General features: G+C 38.5%; 1 protein-coding gene across 13 annotated transcripts in view; it reads right to left on the bottom strand.

Moving 5' to 3' along the window:
- The window catches only part of DMD (dystrophin), a 1,477,396-nt gene that overhangs the window by 1,092,396 nt on the left and 365,067 nt on the right, over window positions 1-19,933 (bottom strand). For all 13 annotated transcript variants that reach the window (XM_042458881.1, XM_042458877.1, XM_042458883.1 and 10 more), the window contains exon 2: window positions 6,151-6,212. In XM_042458881.1, the coding sequence (XP_042314815.1) occupies window positions 6,151-6,212 (62 nt within the window). The remainder of the gene's footprint in view (window positions 1-6,150; window positions 6,213-19,933) is intronic.

The following is a 19,933-nucleotide window of genomic DNA, read 5'->3' as shown; positions in this document are numbered from 1 at the left end:
ATATAAGGAATAAGCAATAGAAAAATAAGCACTGTTATGGCTGCCTGACATAGTACACGGGGATAGGAATCATGAAGGCTAAAGCCTTTAGCGGATTCAATGAAGCTCTTGAACACCTCTGATCATTCAAAATCCTGACACACACACATTGTTTCTCCTGTCCCTAAATCCCCATTTTGTGGGTTATTTAAAAAAAAAAAAATCTCCCAGTTTATCGTCAGGCCAGACAAATGTTAGTTGACAATTACTCAGCATGTGCATATATCATTAAAATGTTTATATAAAATTGAATAATTACATTTAACCTAGTAGAAACCTATTCATAGTAGAATATAGAGCCTACAATCTGAGCCAGTATCTGCCCTTTTTCTGTCTTGTAATGAAAGAAGGGAAATGCTTATTGATGTTTCTTTAAAGAATGTAAATTAAAAATCACAAAGAATGACTTCAGGTCAGTCTGTAAGTTAATACTTTAGAGACACCTGTGACAAGTAGTAGAGCTGTATTCTAAAAGAGAGTTATGCATGGATTCTACAGTGTCAAGCAAAAAGATAAGATCTAAAGTTCTGATTGGAGAAGCAATGTCCTGCATGGATGTTAAGAGAAAATAAAAGGGATAAGTCCGAGCCACAAATGAGGCTGCTTAGGAGGTCTCCACAATGGGAAGGAAAGGATACATGTAGCTTTCTTGAGGCAAGATCCTGATAAGCCCCCACATACCACCCTAAAATGCTGATTCTGGTAAGGCTAGGACAAAAAGGATGTTGACAAGTTGGAGCGTGTCCAGACGAGGGTGACCAAAATGGTAAAGGGTCTGGAAACCATGTCTTATGAGGAGAGACTTAGGGAGCTGGGTATGTTTAGCCTGGAGAAGAGAAGGTTAAGAGATGATATGACAGCTCTGATTAAGTACTTGAAGGGCTGTGATATGGAGGATGGAGCAAGCTTGTTTTCTACTGCTCCAGAGAATAGAATTGAATCCAGCAATGGATGCAAACTACAGGAAAAGAGATATCACCTCAGCATTAGGAAGAAGCCTGAGAGTAAGAGCTGTTCAAGAGTAGAACATCCTCCCTCAGAGTGTAGTGAGCTCTCCTTTGGATATCTTTAAACAGAGCCTGGATGGCTATCTGATAGGGGATGCTTTGATTGTGTGTTCCTGCATGGCAGGGGGTTGGACTAGATGGCCCTTGTGGTCTCTTCCAACTCTGTGATTGTATATATGCTTACATGTGATTAATGCATTAAACCTTGATTAACAAGTTCTTAAAGTTTAATCGCTGAGTGCCTGTGGTACACAACTGCCTGACAGAGTTGTAAAATTCATGAAACAGATGAGATTGTCATGGATTACAGGTTAAGTGTAAAATATCTAAAGTATGATAAAGGACAAGAATGTGAATATGTAAAATCCTTTAGGAATTGTCTGTATAATGACTTAGCAGACACAATAGAAAATTATGTGATTAGGGATAACTGTCATGCCCAGCCTGGAAGATGGCTTGGAGGACTCAGAGGATGAGCTAGAGCCTCTGGGATCTGAACCTATAATGGAGGAGCCAGAGCCCCAGGGGCTTGAACCTGTAATGGAGGAGCCAGAGGCTGGCCCTAGTTCTGCTGGAGCAGAGTCTATGGCCCCTCCAGAGGTTCAGCAGTCAAGTTTGCCTGGTGCCGAGGCTGTGGACATGGAGGAGGATCTGGGCAGTGTGCCTACCTTCAATGAGCGTCGAGCAGAAAGAGAGGGCCTTCGAAGATCTCGGAGGCTTTATCAGAAGCGTCTTCGTAATCAGGCACAGCTGAAGGCCAGCTCCTTGCCTTCTTAAGCACCTGGAGCATGTGTGGTTCTTTGCCAATGGATATCTGACTCTTTTAGGGGAAAGACTCTGTCTCTGGCTCCTTGGCTTCTTGTCTTGAATACCCGGAAACCTTGACCTTGGACTGCTTCATCGACCTGCCTATCTGTTACCCTGAACCTCGGACCGTCTGACAATTCTCTTGGTAATCCCTTTTGGTAAAGCTACTGCAACTCTCTAGGACTGTGTAGCTTACACTGACTTTGCTGTGCTGGGAGGGGGTTGTTTGTTTGTGAACTAGCTGCCTTATCAGCCCTTTGGCTGCTTTCCCGGACAATAACTCCATTATGATGATACAATTACAAAGTTACCTGTCAACTGGCTTAGAAGGCTGGTGTTTTTACAGGTAAAGTCACCCCTCCATAGCCATTGATTTTTTATTCACAGATTTGACCATCCACAGCTTTATAAATATTTCAAAAATATATAAACCTTGATTTTGCTAGTTTATATATAAGGGATACCATTTTACTACCCCATTGTATATAATGAGACTTAAGCATCCATGGATTTTGGTATCCAGAAGCAATACTGGAACCAAACCCCAATGGATACCAAGGGCCCACCTGCTGAAGAGGTGAATAGAGAGAAGAAGTCCCTAGGAATACCCTGATAAATATGATGTGATGGTTATATGACTTAATATAAGAAGCCTTAAATACAACATAATGGAATAATGCCTAACATGTAATGTTATGGAATATAACTAAGCTGCCATGCTATGTCAGTGATTCTCCTTGAAAGGAAGGTATATGTATGTACATATCAATGAAATCTAATAATAAAAAGCCCAAAAGAGTCTGTTCATTCTCATATAAATATCATCTAACTTTAGGTGGAGTGTGACACTAATCTGATCTGTCTGATTTAATCATTCTTGTAAAATAAGTGATCAAAAGTCTAAGAGGTAGGGGTGAGGGACCACATCTGTTTTATTATATGTGCTCTTTCACCCCTCTCATCCTGAAACAGTAGGGAAAAGGTACAAATATCACTCCCCAAATGAGAGGATATGATGAATTTGTATTTCTGGACATCCCAAATGGTAGCTGCAGCAGTGGTCTTTTGAGGTCTTAGAAAGCCAAAATGGCCTTATGATCTTGAATAGATAAACAAGGCCCAGAACATCATCAGTTGTGCAGTACCTGATGTTTAAGATCTGAACTTCACATGTGAAAAACATATAGAATTTGCAAAAATGTGCTCTGAAACCCAAACAGACTTGTCCAAAATGATATTGTGATTCTCATCACATGCCTACCATGTCCCCACTTGTAGAATGATTAGTGCCCCACTTGCATAACCTTCTTTCCAGGAAGGCTAAATTGGTTTCCTCATTATTTTTCAGCCACATGATTGGTGGCAAACACTATACTGTTTTATCCAGCTTTTATTGGTTAATTGTTATGTCTGATTGGTCCAAAATTAATCACTGATTTATTTATTTATTTATTTATTTATTTTAGTTTTCTGCATCATAGTAAATAGGTAATTAGATAAAATATGTCTGACATGAGCAACATATTATCAATCTCCTGTGGCCATTATAACCTCTAAGAAGCTCATGTTTCTGGGATATCTCTACTGATCCTCAGCCAGTACAGTGCTCCCTCGGGTTACGAAATTAATTCGTTCCGCGGCCGCTTTCGTATCCCGAAAAGCCTTCGCAAGCCGAAAACCCATAGGCGCTAATGGGGAAAAGACGCGTTTCGTGCGAAAAAGCGCCGAAAAGCACCAAAAAAATTTTTCGTAACCCGGAACAATTATTTCCTATGGGATTTTTTCGTATCCCGGAAATTTCGTAACCTGGGTATTTCGTATCCCGGGGTACCACTGTATTAGTCTGATGACAGTAATATTGCTATCGCCAGTGAGGCAGTGTCAAGATGGGACTACATGTTCCACCACCATCTCATATCTTGTTCTGCCTTTCAAAATGGTATTAGGACAATTGAAAGTTGGCACTAAACCAAGGTAATATGAATGAGCCCACTTCACTAAGCTGAGCAACAGACATTATAGTCATTTTCTGTTGTGCTGAGAAACTAAAATTTATTTTGGAATGTATTGTTTCTTTTCACTATCCAGGACCTAAGAGCCTGGGGTGCCAGGGATTTTGCTCATCCTCTCTCCTCAGCCCTGAATGGCACTAAGAAAGGATGGTCTGCATATGGAGGAAGGCTGATTAAGTTTTCATCTATGCAACACCCATAGTTAGTGTTTCATGTCAGTTTTTAACAGTGATGATACTCTGATTCTTTATTACTTGACATACTGCACATCTCTACAGTTGTGACAATATGAATGTCTGTTTTTGAATGAACGAATGAATGAATGAATGAATGAATAATGAATGAAAAAACATTTCTTTGAGTACCATTTTTTTTAATTGCACATCAGATGCCATGAGAAATTTTATCTAGCTACACAGTATGAAATGGCACACTATGTATATGCATTAGCTGGAAAATCAAAGCTGCAACTGTGTTCAATTACAGATTCACAAACTAACAAAGTCAACTATATTAGTTGAGTTTTCTGAAAGCCAGTTATTCATTTTTATGGCATGAATAACATTATTATTTATGCATTTATTAGGTTTTGTTCTTTATGCAGGAAATCTTCTGATGGGTTGGAAAACTAATATAAATTTGGAGAATCAGACATCCTGGTAGACTGAAGCCAAGTTAACAGAAAATTAAAGTGTTCACATTCAGTTTATTTGTCTATTTCTCTAAGTCTATTCACTTTTTTTATACACACCAAATCATTCCAATGCCCATATAATTCCAAAGGCTGTATCTTTACCCTAAGCACTGTATTGCCTTATGCCCATGGTAACTTCCACATAAATCACCAAAATTTATTGAACATTTATGTATAGCTCTATATACTGCCAAGATGATCTATATAATGGTCAACAGTGGCTGTAACAAAAGGAACAGCCATATAAGAAGCCTTATATAATAGTACACAATTTAAAAATGTAGATACAGAATATATCTGGCCAATATATTTGCTAAGTTACAATAGGAAAGTGAGGTATATCTAGCCAGAATGATGTCATGATAGACTCCATCAATCAAATGGAAGTTTCATATTAGCTTAGCTACTTGGTACATTTGGACTGTAAAGTCATAAGGAGCTGAGCCCAATGTCTTACAAGGAAAAACACAGCCTAGAGATAGATCTAAATGAAATTAGGCTTCATTTTTTATAAAATCACCAGCCTTCAGCAAAAACCCAGTGCATTATTCAGATGGCTTTTAAAAGCCCCCCTTCATCCATAGTGTCAACTCTGTAAAATAACAATTTTAATAAAATATGGAGCTCAAGAAATGTTTAAAATATGAGTGATTGATTTCACATATTATTTTGCAAAACTTGAATCTAGCAAATGCTCGGCTCAACCCTAATTAACATTACACAGAGTGTTTTCAATGCTGCTGGTACAGAAATGTCACTGTGAACTCAGTAGTTAAGGCCTTGTTTTCTCTAGGGATAAAACAAAAAGTTTCTTACAGACTATACATAGTTTTCTTTTTCTCTGAATGATTCAGTGTCCTTTAATTGTTTTTATTTGACTCTTCGATAACAAACTATATTTGTTCCAATATCAGCATGACATAATATTTTACCACTTGTTAATTAAAGAGAGGTCCTCATCTTACTAAGAAACTTTTTTGAATCCATGTTAGCCATTGGATTCAGTTCTGCTATCAAGGCCATTCGTTTAAGATAGTCATACATAATCTTTTACCAAGTTACTCTGAGCATTCGTTCACAAAACTCTTCATGCATTATCATGAATTCTTATAAATCTATTATATTACATATCAGGAAAGAACAGAGAAAAATACAGATAAAAACTGCTTACTTCCATCAAATCCCATTACTAATACATTTTTAGTGGAAGACTATCGAAAGCGATGCCAATGTAACTTCAGTCCCTAAACCTGGTGTAAAATTTATCAGAACTCAAAAATCCATCTTAATCTAGCAATGCCTGCTAATGAATAGCAAAAACACGATTTCCTTACCCTAGAATACTGCATTAGAAATTGGCCAATACATCTGTAAAATTTCTCAGAAGTGTTGATAGTTTCCATTTATCTTTCAAATCAATGCTTTAAGTGAAGAAGCCAAATATCCTAACTCACTCCAATTGCAGCCACACTGAGTACAAGCATTGTATTGTCATTAAAAACCTTTGCACACACCAAGCATTCTTGAACATTTATAATTATAATGAATAATCAAACATTTCATTTTAATGTTGAATAAAGTACTTTCTTACCTTAGCAAACTGTGCATTTACCCATTTTGTGAATGTTTTCTTTTGAACATCTTCTCTTTCATCTATAAGACATAAAGTTGTTAAATTAATATTATTTGATTAGAGTTAAATCTGTACTTGGTTGTTATCATTTTGAGCAACACAGCAAAAATATACATTACACCATCAGTAACTTCCTAGTAAGCAATGTGCTACTTTTTATTAATATACCTTTTCCTATAAACTTATTTGCCATATAAAACGGCAAAAATGGTTTAGAATACCTCCACACAACACTCAAAAGTTCTCAGAACAAGCAACTGTCACTCATTAAATGATAATGTAACCAACTGTTATGTTACTTTGTAAAAGAAATGACATTATGTTCTCGTTGCCTCACAGAAATAATATATCTGATCTCTGGGGTTCTTTCACACAATACAGTTACAGCACTTTTTTCACACAATACATTTACAGCACTTGGACAGTAGTTTCACCATTATGGCTCCATGGCATGCAATCTTTGGATTTACAATTTCACTGGTATTAAGAATTCACTGCCAGAGATCTCTAAGACTTTACTAAACTACAACCAAGGTTGTACAGGGTGTATGGCAATGTACAGGGTCAATGGCAATGAAAATGCTATCAAAGTGCTATCACTGTGTTGCGTTAAAGAAATCTTTGTTACACCCATCCCTGTGACATTTTTGTGTGATCTACTCAAGGCTCAGTATCTATTAATATTAGGAACTGAAATAATATTTAAAAATAAATAAAAATAAAATGATTAAAAACGTGTTTTTCAAGGCTTGGTAAAATCTGATGAGGAGAATGCAGGACTGATTAGAGCCTTTGCAGGTCAGAAATTATTCTGCATAATACCACCACATGGGGATATTGTGTGTGTGTGTGTGTGTGTCTGTGTGTGTGTGTGTGACTTTTGGTGCATTACAAAAAATGCTGATGTTTTTGTAACAAAAACACCAGACAGAATTCTGCACATAATAAATTACACATTGTGTATAGTCTTTGTGAACTGCCTAGTTTTTTGAAGAGTTTCTCACATCAGGAAGAAAATTACACATTGCTTCCTCTGAGAAAGAAATTAGTCAAAAACTACATATTTAAATATACTGTATACTTTATGTGCTTGCATAAAACAGAGAAAATCTTTTGGCAGCATTATTGTATTGTTTTAACTTTTACTTGGTTTTTTAAAAAAACGTTTTAGTTAATTTTATACGAACTTTTAGGGGTGATCCATTTTTTATCATTCTATGTATTTGGACATTCTAACATTTAGATATTATATTATATATTTTGTACTTTGCTATTGATATGGTCAGCTGACTAATTAATAAAATTTGTTATTTAAACAGAATATTACATATCATGGACAGTCTTTTTCAAATATAATATTTAATGTGAAAATTAAATAATGTTTTAGTGTAAAAGTAGGATTTGTTATTTAAATTGTTGAATCAATAAATTATGCTCTTTGTCCCTAGCAGCACTTAAACTGGTATACGACAAAAGGACATTAGTCATTAAACTACCACTATAGAATTAAATTATATAAATTGTTAGCTTAAATGACATTCCACCCCAAAGACTGTAATTCAGCTTCACTTTTATTATCCCTTTATCTAATTTAAAGTTTTATTAGGTCCTAGTCCATGTTCCTGTGCAATGTATGGCTTCCAATTTCAGTAGGTTTTATCTATTTTTCATCAATCCAGGGTACTAAAATATTTATTCAGTGACTTCAAATTTAGGCTTCTGATATTCAATACAATATTTTAAAACTGGCTAAAATCAAGGCAGGTTATGAGCTAAATATTACACCAGAAAATAGCATTCCCCCCCCCATCTCATTTCACATAGAATTTCTCTATGAAGAGTTCTCATCATGTTAATGGAGGTAATCATAGAAGGAAGGGGTGATTCCAAGAGTTAATCAAGGGATGTAACATAATGGATGCACAAGTGGTCAAGATTAAGATTCTTAGTAATGTGCAATCAAGCCCCAGTATATCAAAATTAAGAATGAGTGGTGTTACCAGACAGCATTTATAGATATGTAATATTTTGCATTTGCAACCTTCCTACTGCATTGTAGAACATTTTCCATAAGACCTGAAAGTACCCTGTGCATATCTCTTAAACAAATTGTTTTAAAAGGTGAGGAGAGGGCATCTTAAAAAAACAACCAGCAGACCAAAAACATTGCAGGACACTCTGAGAATAAAGAAAGGAAATGCTGAAACTTGCTATTAAGAATTTTGTTACCTAACTTTGACCTTGTTCCTTTCATCCTATAAAGTCAAGCCCAGGGAAAAGATTATCAATGCCACTCTCATTAAGATATTTAAAATACCAGGGACATGCTGTTATCATATGTATTCTTATTCACTCCTTTTCCCTTGCATTCTTTGGAGTAAATTCTCTTGCCTGTTCCTTATCTTTGCATTGCTAGCCATGGTTAAAGATAGCAAGAACACCCATTTGAGATAGATGTTGAAACTAGGGGGCAAAACAGACAGCCCCGAAGGAGCAGCTTGAAGCCACCCTCACAAAGTCAGATTGGGGCTATGGCAACCACATGCCGCAGCCCCAATCCGCCTTTTTGCCTGCACAAAAAAGAAGCAGCAAATTGCCTTCTTTTTTGCACTGGCAAATTGCCATCTTTTCCTACACTGCCATGGCTTTACAGCACTCCTGCAGCATGCGGCATCTAAATGACATGCCGCTGGAGTGCCCAGAAGCCGGCCCACATGAGGGCAACCAGGGGGCATTATGCCGGCTTCCAGGCAGCTTCAGAGCTTGTGTTGTTTTGATACCACACTCTGAAGCATCCTAGACGATGGTGCAAAGGGGCACTCTGTTTCATCCCTAAGTCTCAAAATAGTTTGCATACTATAACTGGAAATCTTGCTAGTATTAAGCATAGCCAGTGAGTGTTTGTGCATGATGATTTAATATTATGTTTAATAGAAATAAGGAAAATAATACAAGAACATATGAGGGAAATAGATACTACTGTCTCTAGGCCTAAATCCAAATGTTAGTCTGAAGTACAGTGTTGTTATTGCTAGCTGCCTTTGAGGCAACGTTGATTCATGGCGACCCTGTGAATGAGACATCTCCAAGATCTTCTATCCTCTCTCATCAGGTCCTGTAGGCTGAGACCCATGGCCTCCCGCATTGAGTCCACCCATCTTACGTGCAGTCTTCCTCTCTTTCTACTTCTATCATTCCTAACATTATTGTCTTTTCTAATGAGCAATGCCTTTGCATGATGTGGCTAATGTATGGCTGCCTTAATTTAATCATCTTGGCATCCAGGCAGAGTTCAGGCTTGATTTGTTCTAGGACCCAATTGTTTGTCTTTTTGGCCATCCACGGTACCCTCAGAACTCTTCTCCAGTACTGCATCTGAAGTGAATTAATTTTCTTCCTATCTGATTTCTTCACTGTCCAGCTCTCACATCTGTACATGAGAATGTACAGATATAGAAAACACAGAAAATGCACAGATATAGGATGGGGGACACCTGGCTGAATGAAACTACATGTGAAAGGGATCTGGGAGTCTAAGTGGACCACAAGTTGAACATGAGTGAACAGTGCAATGCAGCAGCTAAAAAGGCCAATGCAATTTTAGGCTGCATCAATAAAAATATAGTGTCTAGATCAAGAGAAGTAATAGTGCCACTATATTCTGCTTTGGTCAGGCTCCACCTGGAATATTGTGTCCGGTTCTGGGCACCACAATTTTAAAAGGATGTTGAGAAACTGGAGTGTGTCCAAAGGAGGGCGACTAAAATGGTGAAAGGTCTGGAAACCATGCCCTATGAGGAACAACTAGGGAGCTGGGGATGTTTAGCCTGGAGAAGAGAAGGTTAAGAGGTGATATGAAAGCTCTGTTTAAATATTTGAAAGGAAGTCATATTGAGGAGGGAGCAAGCTTGTTTTCTGCTGCTCCAGAGAACAGGACCTGGAACAATGGATGCAAGCTGAAGGAAAAGAGATTCCACCTCAACATTAGGAAGAACTTCTTGACAGTAAGGGCTGTTCGACAGTGGAACACATTCCTTCGGAGTGTAGTGGAGTCTCCTTCCTTGGAGGTCTTTAAGAAGACTGGATGGTCGTCTGCTGGGGATGCTTTGATTTGGTTTTCCTGCATGGCAGGGGGTTGGACTGGATGGCCCGTGCAGTCTCTTCCAACTCTGATTCTATGGTTCTATGATTCTATGAATGGGGAATACAATGGCTTGTACAATTCTAACTTTGGTGTTCAGTTGTACGTCTTTACACTTTAGGATTTTGTCTAGTTCTTTAGATCCACTGAATTAACCAGGCTGAAGTGCTGATTTGTTGTTCATATATTGTATTGATAGAGCTACTGTTGGAATTAGCCACTGGATTTAGGATTTCTCTTTTAAGCAGTGAGGATGGTGACCCAATCTTGCACTTCATGGGCTTAGCAGAGGTATCTTTCTCATTGCTAACTACATGAAGAAAATTATTTCTTAGGGGGATTCATAGGATCATAAAAGACAAAGAATCAAATTGGCTGGGGCGAGAGAGCAAAGAGACCTTCCAGATAGCAGATGTTCCAGGTAATTTCTGTAGTTTCTATCTAATGGATGCTGAGTCATTTCTCTGAAGCTGGTGAAATGTCAGGAATAAAGTCTTCTAGAACATGGCCACATAGCCCAAAAAACCCACAAAAAACTACATATGGAGGGAGTTTATTGAATATATATGTCTAGGCAGCTTATTAATTCACAGGCACATTTGCTAAAGGAGAGTTGGATAGGTTGGATTAATTACAGCAGAAACTGGAGTCACATGGCCCATTGGCCAAAGCAGCACCTGGAGACTTCTATGAATATTTCCCCTTTTTTCCACATTTGGACATTTCTACTTTCACCCGGAGGGTCTGCTGTGGCCCACAACTAGTTCAGGTATGTATAGAAAATGTCTCTTAGATGCTCAGAAGTTCCCTAACCACATGTTACAGCCTTGTAACTGCCCATAGGTATTTTAAAATAAATCATACATTGACAATTGAGTATTTAAATAATTTTGTTCTTTATTATGTTATTAGCATTTTGCTCTACTGCCATCAATATACTTATTTGTGCTCATTAGTCTCATTGCTGTTGCTATGTGCTTTCAAGTCATTTCTGACATGTCAACCCTAATTTGAACCTATCACCAGGTCTTTTGAGGCTGCGAGTATATGACTTGCTCAATTAAAGATCTCCAGGGTTTTTTCAAAACATATTATTGAAGTCTAAATATAGTTCTGATGAAGCTAAATATGTTCATTAGCATATTCAGTCCTACTGAAGCTTCATAGGAGCTATAGGACTTCACAGGATGTCAATAATATGTAAAAACCTGAAGATCTTTAATTCCCTGTTTAAGGGGATTAAGTATACATATAGCTGGCAGATGAAACCTGAAGAAAGTAATACTGTTTAAGACTTTCTTTCATGCCATTCTATCATATTAGAACAGCTTGGCAGAAGCACTAACAAAATCAATGGCATGACAGTACCAATTGTTCCAGTACAGCTTCTTGGGAGAAAGGCTGCATTCTAAGATCCACTTAACTGTTCATGCAGTCGACAAGTGAGACAAATTAAGAAATAAAATGAACAAGAAAAAAGGAGGAGACAGAAAGAATGACCTAACATTTTATCACTGCCATCCAGCCCAACAAAAAGATGCATTTTCAAATGAAACCTCATTAGCACTATTCCCAAATGTCTTCATTGCCCCCTCCCATAGGTCACAATGAGTATTCACCACAAGTAATACAAGGAAAGTCAAAGGTGGTGAAGAGTGAAAGAGAAATCACAACTCTATTGATTTTGCTAGTCTTGTCATGTCAAGTAAGTATATATGGAAAACCCATCTTGCATTTTCTTGTTTTGATGGATTGATTTTTAATGCAGTGTTTGTGGCACTTGCTGTTAAGGTGATTACTAAGGCTCTGTATTAGATCTAGCAGTGTGCCAGTTCTTGGACTCACACAGAAAGCACAGAAAAGAAGCAACATGTAGCTATCATTAATGCTTCTCCAATTCTCTTAAGTACAAATTAAATTTACAGTATAAGTAAATCAATTAATTAAAAATACATTCAAAGGTTCTTCTGAGTTGTATTTCATGGGGATGTGGGTGTTTACGATCACATATCACTGCAGAGTCACACTTTATTTTAAGATTACTTGAAAATTAACTATCAAGAAAGCATTCCAATGGTTATTAATTTTAAGTTGCATAATTTAAAAAGAGTACTGATAAGCACAGACATTTATGAAGCGACATGCATAATATGTCAGCAAATAATATATGAAATTCATTTTATTAAGAGCTTTAAGACATTTAATTTTTTCCAATTATCATGCATAGTGAGGGGATGCAGTAGAAAGATATCAGTAGAAAGATAACAAAACAATTTATATAAAAAGCATTTATCATGCAATTGGCAACTCTCTGAGTTAGTGCCCAGTGAACTTACTCATATTCTGTTGATCTTCAAACCCATAATATAGAAATTACAGATTTGGTCATTATGGGCAATTGTTCAATCCTCTAAATTATGCACACTCACTCTTCCACCTATGGGCCTATCCACCTTTGACATGATCTGAGTTTTGTTAACTTGCTTTACATAAAACACAGAATAGCAGTACAGGTGTATGTGTCAGTTCTGTCTTTCTCTTCAATTGGCCCACTGCTTTAAGTAAATATCTGTATCTGAACCTGTGCCCCTCCTCCCCATTCTACATTTACTACAGTTGTACAGATTCCATGTATGTATGCACCCTTGGGTTTCACTATAGTCAGCAGGGTTTGCTGCCCTCCAAACATATTTAGGAATATAGTCTTAAAAATTTATAGATTTCATAATGTTACAAAAGCAACCACCTCTGGCATGATCTGAGTAAAGGACTGGATGAGGGAAACAAACTGAAACTTAATCCAGACTAGAAAGAGATGCTCCTGGTCAGTTGAAAGGCAGATCAAGGAATAGGGAATTTCCTGTGGTTGATGGAATTACACTCCCCTGAAATCTCAGCCTTACAACCTGGGTGTTCTCCTGATCTTAACTCTGACCCTGGATGACCAGATTTCAATAGTGGCCAGGAGTGCAAAACTAAAACTACTGCATTAGCTGTGCCCATTCCTTGAGATGTCAGATTTGGCTATGGAGACACATGTCTTGATTACATCCTGTTTACACTATTGTAACACACCCTATGTGAGTCTGCCTTTGGAAACGGTTCAGAAACTGCAGCAGGTCCAGAATGTTGTGGCAAGAATGCTGACTGGGGAAATTTTAGGAAGCATATAATTTCATTATTAAAACAGCTTCACTAACTTCTGGTTTCTTTCCAGGCAACATTCAAAGTGCTGGTCATGGCCTATAAAACCTTGAAGCTGGCCGGAAACTGCTTCCAAGCCATACTACAGGGAGAAAAGCTGGGCTAACATCCAGACTATTTGAGAGACCTTATCTCCCCATAGGAACCTGCAAGGACACTAAGGGGCAAAAAAGATGGGCAGGAAAAAGTGGCTTGAAATCCCACCATCTGCATCATCTGCTCCAAGGTGCCTGGAGTGTGCATACCATGACCACATGGCATGGTTTCAAGCCACATCGCTGGGTTCTTTTTTTATTACTGTTCCCCTCCACCATCCCTTTACACCTTTGCAGAAGCAAACTACTGGTGACTGCCATCCAACTGGATGGCTGCCGTAAAAGTACAATCATGCTCCCCTTCAAACCCCTTCACCCCCTTCACCTCATTCCCCCTCCTTGACTGTCTGTTTTGTGTATGTTGTACTCACATCCATGGTAGATGTCACGGTTTCTCTTTGGGGCATTACTACCCTCACTGCTTGGGCACAGCAGCTCCATACCTTTTAAATGTGCTCCTGTGACAGGGCATTTAAATGAACCATTAGGGTTAGGTTTTTAGAAAGAGTGCTTTAGAGCTGCCCTGGCATTGGTGCATTTAGATGTACATGCAAAGGTTCACATTTTCTGGGAAGACGTGGAAAAATCCAGCTCATTTGTAGCCCAGCATTTCTCCCGGTAGTGTGGCTTGGACGCAGTTTCTGGCCGGCTTCAAGGTGTGCGCCTCGAAGCTGGCCAGAAACCTGCTTATATTGACCATCTGTTTCACCCCTTAGACCTTCATGGGAAAGCTTTTTCTCAGTCCCACCACCATCACAGGCTTGCTTGGTGAAGACACAACAGAGAGCCTTCTCAGTGGTTGCTCCCACTCTCTGGAATTCCCTTCCATGAGAGGTTAGGTTGGTTTCCTCTCTGTGTTCATTTTTCCAGCAAGCAAGGGCATTTTTGTTTAAGCAAGCTTTTAATGGTAAATCAGGGAAGGGTCTTATTTAGATGTATCTGTTTTTAACTTTTGTATGGTTTTTAAATGATTTTATCGTGTTTTAATGTGGGGACCTTTAATTGTTTTAAAATTTTATTATAAGCATTTTAATTTGTTTTCTCTGGAAGCCACCTTGGGTTCCATCCTAAGAGAAAGGTGACATGTTAATGAAGTAAGTAAGTACAAAAAATGCAATACAATGGGCTTCGGTTGCCTTTGTGCTAGGTGTGCAGAGTGACTACTCTGCAGAACAAATTGCTCCACTTTAAAGTATGTGCTACTGCTGCCCTGCCCTATCCTGATTTGAGAAAGTTTCTGAGATCTTTTCTGCAACCACAACTTCTTGTACCCTCTGGTCATATTTTCCATGTCCATTTATTTATTTATTGAAATTAGATTCACTGCACTTGAATTAAATCAACAGGACAAGCTGTGTTTGAACTACAACATTAAATTTTAAACTCTAGAATCCATAGGGGCAACAACAATTACTTTTAGTGCTGTTGTGGATCTTAAGAGGGACAGCACATCAATCATGAGAAAAGCTGGCTATTTTAAATAAATTAGTGCTAAATACATGTCAGAATGTTTCCTAATAGCCTGGTCCCCATCTAAACTAATTAGAACACATACAATTTTAATCCAATAGACTATTTTTTTTTAATTTCATGTGACACAATTATTTGTCACTGCTTAATTTGAGTGGCAGCTGTGACATATATCAATAGAAATGGTGCTATTAATGAGGATAATACACATGTATATCATTGATTGCAACATATGTTTTGTCTTTGTGCAATGCATAGATGTATTTCTTTCATACTGTAGCCTGGACAGAAGATAGTTTTTGATCTGAATTTTGGACTCGGCCTATGTCTAATTACACAGAACAGGAAGAAATTTATCTCTGTTTCTATATTATCTTGAATTAATGGATCAAAAACTAGGCCAAAGTGAAAATTTGCTATTTAAGACAAGAAGGTATTTCTGCTTTAAGTGGTAATTTATACAGATTTTAAGTGGAGCTATTCTACATGGTTTAGGATGTCAGGTACCGAACTTTAAACAAAATATTACCTGGTGCCTTCTGATCCAAGTGAATATAGGAAAAGCTACCTTGGACTAAACTTCCATGGTATTCCAATTATCTCTCCCCCCCACTTCATTAAAGCATTTTATTTTTATATTTTATTTTATAAAATGCAAAATATAATATTTTATATATTGTATATTTCTCAACAACAACAACAAGAAAACCCCCACTGATGAAACCTTTTCCTGAAAATACAGACTACATTTTCCTACCATATTGCATGTGCTACATGTCTGAAAAGCCAATAAGGGACAAATGAGAGAGAAGGTGTTATAATGATGTCTGTGGGAAGGGGGAGTATGTTACCTTTGAACTCATGGTGACCCCATGAATTTCATAGGGTTTTCTTAGCTAAGGAATACTCAGAGGTGATTTTGCCAGTTCCTTATTCTGAAATATTGCCTACAGTACCTGATATTTGTTGACAGTCTCCAATTCAAGTACTAACCAAGGCTAACCCTGCTTAGCTTCCAGTATCAGATAGGATCTGGTGTTTTTGGGGTGTTTATAGCTTAACTGTACTACTAAATCCTAAATTCTTCTATTGTTAAAAGCATTCTTCAAAACCTTTTGAAAGTATCTTCAGTGGGGACCCATGTTTGTGACAAATTGTTCTAACACTTAGTGATGGATGTTCACTTGAATCAAAATTGGATTTAGCTTGATTCAAAATTGGATTTGGTCAGTGAAAAATAGCTTTTGTTTATGAGTCCAATTCTAATATTTCAATATCTGGTAATCCATTACATCAACAGGCACATGATAAATTTATGTGAACCAGCCCAGCTCTTTCCCACTTTCATTCCTACAAGTAGTGACCACAGCATGCCAGAGATGGATTACACACCAGGAGTTTCAAAACATTTTTCTCCTCCCCAAGCATTATCAGACAACCTAGATGTGTTATTGGCAGGTTTATCTGCTTAAATATGGAGCTGTCCCATTAAAAAGAAAAAGCTGTCTGGTAAGATGACTACAGGGATGGGCAACTGCACTCTTATTTGTTCTGAAATAAGTGCAGGATTTGTAGCATTTTAAGCAAACTTGTACTTGCAGGCAACCAGGAAGAAGAAAATACTGTCACATCTCTTTCCTCAAACCAAAGAAATGTATTTATCAAGGAGATTTATGTCACACCTCAGGGGAAGATAAAAGTAAAATGAGGGATCTGCAGACTCAAAGGCGGGTTACAGACCGCCATGAAAGTACAGAGTCAGTCCGTACTAGGGTTAGAAAGGTGCGGTGCTTCCGCACCCCCCTAACCCTAGTATGGACTGAGTCCTTACAAAATGGCGGCTCCCCTTCTACATGGGGGCCGCCATGACGATGTCACGACCATGCCGCCTCTATATCGGGTGGCGCGGATGTGACGTCATCGCTCCACGCCAGGGCGCTTAGTGCGCCCTTTGTGCAGAGCAGGAAGGAGCTCCATTTCGGAGCTCCTTCCTGGTTTGCGTCGCTGCTTTGCATCGTTGGGCGCAGCCTTCAAATGGCTGCGCCCAGCGAAGCAAGGGAGAAAGGGGCCAAGCGGCCCCTTTCTCCTCCTCCCTGCCGCCGCGGGGTGTCCTTGGGGCTTGAAGCCCCAAGGACACCCCTTTCCAGGCTGCGGGGAAGCGGCCTTTTTCTGCTTCCCTGCAGCCTGCAAAGCGGCAGATCGGGGCCTCAGCGGCTGCCGCTCTGGACACTGAGGCCCCAATACCCCGGGGAAAGGGGTGGGTGCAGCCCGCCCCAAACAGGTGGTCTGTAACCCGCCAAAGAACACATCTTTCCCCTGGGAACTGTGACTACAAATCCAAAAATCCCCAGCACAAAACTGGGCAGAGTACTGTGCACTTTTGGGGAGAGGATCTTTGAATAATCCATAGGGTCTTCCACTCTGGATGAGAAAATTCATGGACGTTTCCCCCCAAAAAAACTGAGATCAAATTTCTAAATGTTGTTTATCTGACTAAATAGGTGGACCCATTTTCACCTAATTTCTCAATAGTTTCAACCCAAACTTACACAAATTTTAGAAGTCTGAGATTTTCCTTTCATTTATTTTGTTTATTTTATATTTTGTATGTCTTTCCCCTCATTGTATTCTAGTTTCTTTCTGCACATCATTTTTTTGCCATTCTGTACAAAAAACATGAAAAATATTTCAAATAAAGTAGAGAGAGAGAGAGAGCGCAAACCACAATGAGATTTTTCAAAGATAACCACCACTGGAGGCCATTTTTGTAAATATCTTTAAGTTGTTCTATCCTCCCTCCACACTGGCTGCATGGCCATTGTGACACTTCTATGCTACACTGTACTACATCTGAAGAAATGGGTTTATTTCCATGAAAGCTCATGCTAAAATTAAAATAAGTTAGTCTTAAAAGTGTTGCCACGTTCCTTTTTTATTCCCATGTCTTCCTCCGTTTGATACTACAATACTTGAAATTGCATGGTTGTTTTCACCATAAACCTTGGTTAGCTTGTCCTCAAATGTCTGCTTTTTAAATTTATATTGCAGCTAGCCTTCTAGTGTTTTGATCAGATTCAGGTTCTTCCCCTCCCCCTTTTGAAAGAATAGGAATTCTACACATGTAATATTAATGTTCATTTTTATTTTCAGCTTGGGTTTTGCAATGCTCCTTCTCAGCCAGTTCCTGTCCTTGGTTCACAGTTGTGTTATTAAGATGAAAGTTCAACCACATTAGGCATCAAGCATATGAACAAAAAATACAAAAGAGACTAATTCTTTGATTTGGCTGCCACTACATCCAAGTATTTGATTGAACCCATCTTCTCATCTTTAATCTATATTCTGCTCATTGGAGACAATCTTTTTCGTTATTTGTTATAAAATATAGAAATTTGGCAATGGTAATCTCAATGTGGAACTCTGTATCAAGAGTCTGCCCATTTCACATCACTGTTAAGTGAGAGTACAGATACAAGTTTAAAAAACAGTGATGGTTCAATTTTGTATCAGTTCTCCGGGTATTCAGTACACTGAATCTAGCATCTTATAGGCTTTCTCTCTGCATCTTCCATCCTCAGATAGAGATGTATTGACTAAAATTATTTGGACTGATCTTCCAAAGAATTTGTTTGGCATTTGTCTTCTTTTCTTCAGTTTTGAATGAAAGCCTTCTATGATAGTGGACTTCTACAAAGGTGACATTGGAGCTTATTGCACGGGGCTTGGGAAACAGAAATGGCACGGAATGAAAGGGGGCAGGAAGGGAACGGAACAGGGAAAGGACAAATTTTACTGCATGCCAGGATGTCGCTGTTCCATTCCCTATCCGTCCCACAGAGGCCGATTTTTCTGTTCTTCCTTGGTGAAAACTGACCACACAATTTTCACACCTTTTTGTTCCTTTGAAAAAAATATGTCTCCAATGCAGTCCAGTATTGTAGGATGCACTCAGTAGCAGGTAGAAGTGACAACTACCTTGTTAGTACATGCCAAAGCACCTATTTGTATTCTATTTCTACAAGAATAATAAAGACAAAACTGATTGTATTTTTGTCTTAGAAATTAAGGGGCAAAATAGACCAGCCAACAAAGCCAGCTTCCAGACAGCTTGGGACTATGTCATGCAGTCAAGGCACACCCCCAACATGCCCAGAAGCTGGCTTCACACTGTATGGCTGCCCAGACATGGTCTGGCTTCCAGGTGCTCCAGTGGTGTTGTGTTTACACACCGCATGTCGTGGGAACACCATAAAGCCATGGTGGCACAGGAAAAGACAACTTTGCCACTTCTTTTTGGACTGGCAAAAAAGCAGATTGGGGCCGCAGCATACAGTTGCCATGGCCCTAATCCAGCTTTCTCAGGAGTGACTTGAATGTATAATGCTTCCAATGATATTGCCTTATCTGAAATGACTTTTAAAAATTTCAGACTAAAGCAATATCCTTAGAAGCATTTTGCTACCAGAATATTTGCTTATTTAACTGAAATGACAGAAAGTACTATAGCAAACCTGCGCTACTTCTGCTATTGGAATCTGATTTGAGAGAATCCTCTCTTGGAAAATATGATGTGGTTTGTGCCAGTGTTTTCTGTTGTTTCTCTAATTCCTCATGATTAATGTTTTCAGCATGGATTCTCAATACTTTCTCCTCCATGCCTAACTGAAAACCATTAACAGAATTGAAAGCTGCAACTGTGTTGATTCTGTGAAGCCAGTTTTCAAATCCATCTTTCTTCCATCATCAAAGCTATACAAACTGAAAGCTCAGCAGTCTGTAGAATGTTCCTCTCTAACAGTCCTTCACCACTACCAGTATCTATCATCATCTG

Source organism: Sceloporus undulatus, chromosome 3 (genome assembly GCF_019175285.1).
Source record: "Sceloporus undulatus isolate JIND9_A2432 ecotype Alabama chromosome 3, SceUnd_v1.1, whole genome shotgun sequence".
NCBI lineage: Eukaryota > Metazoa > Chordata > Lepidosauria > Squamata > Phrynosomatidae > Sceloporus > Sceloporus undulatus.
This window is presented reverse-complemented; position numbering and strand designations above follow the sequence as displayed.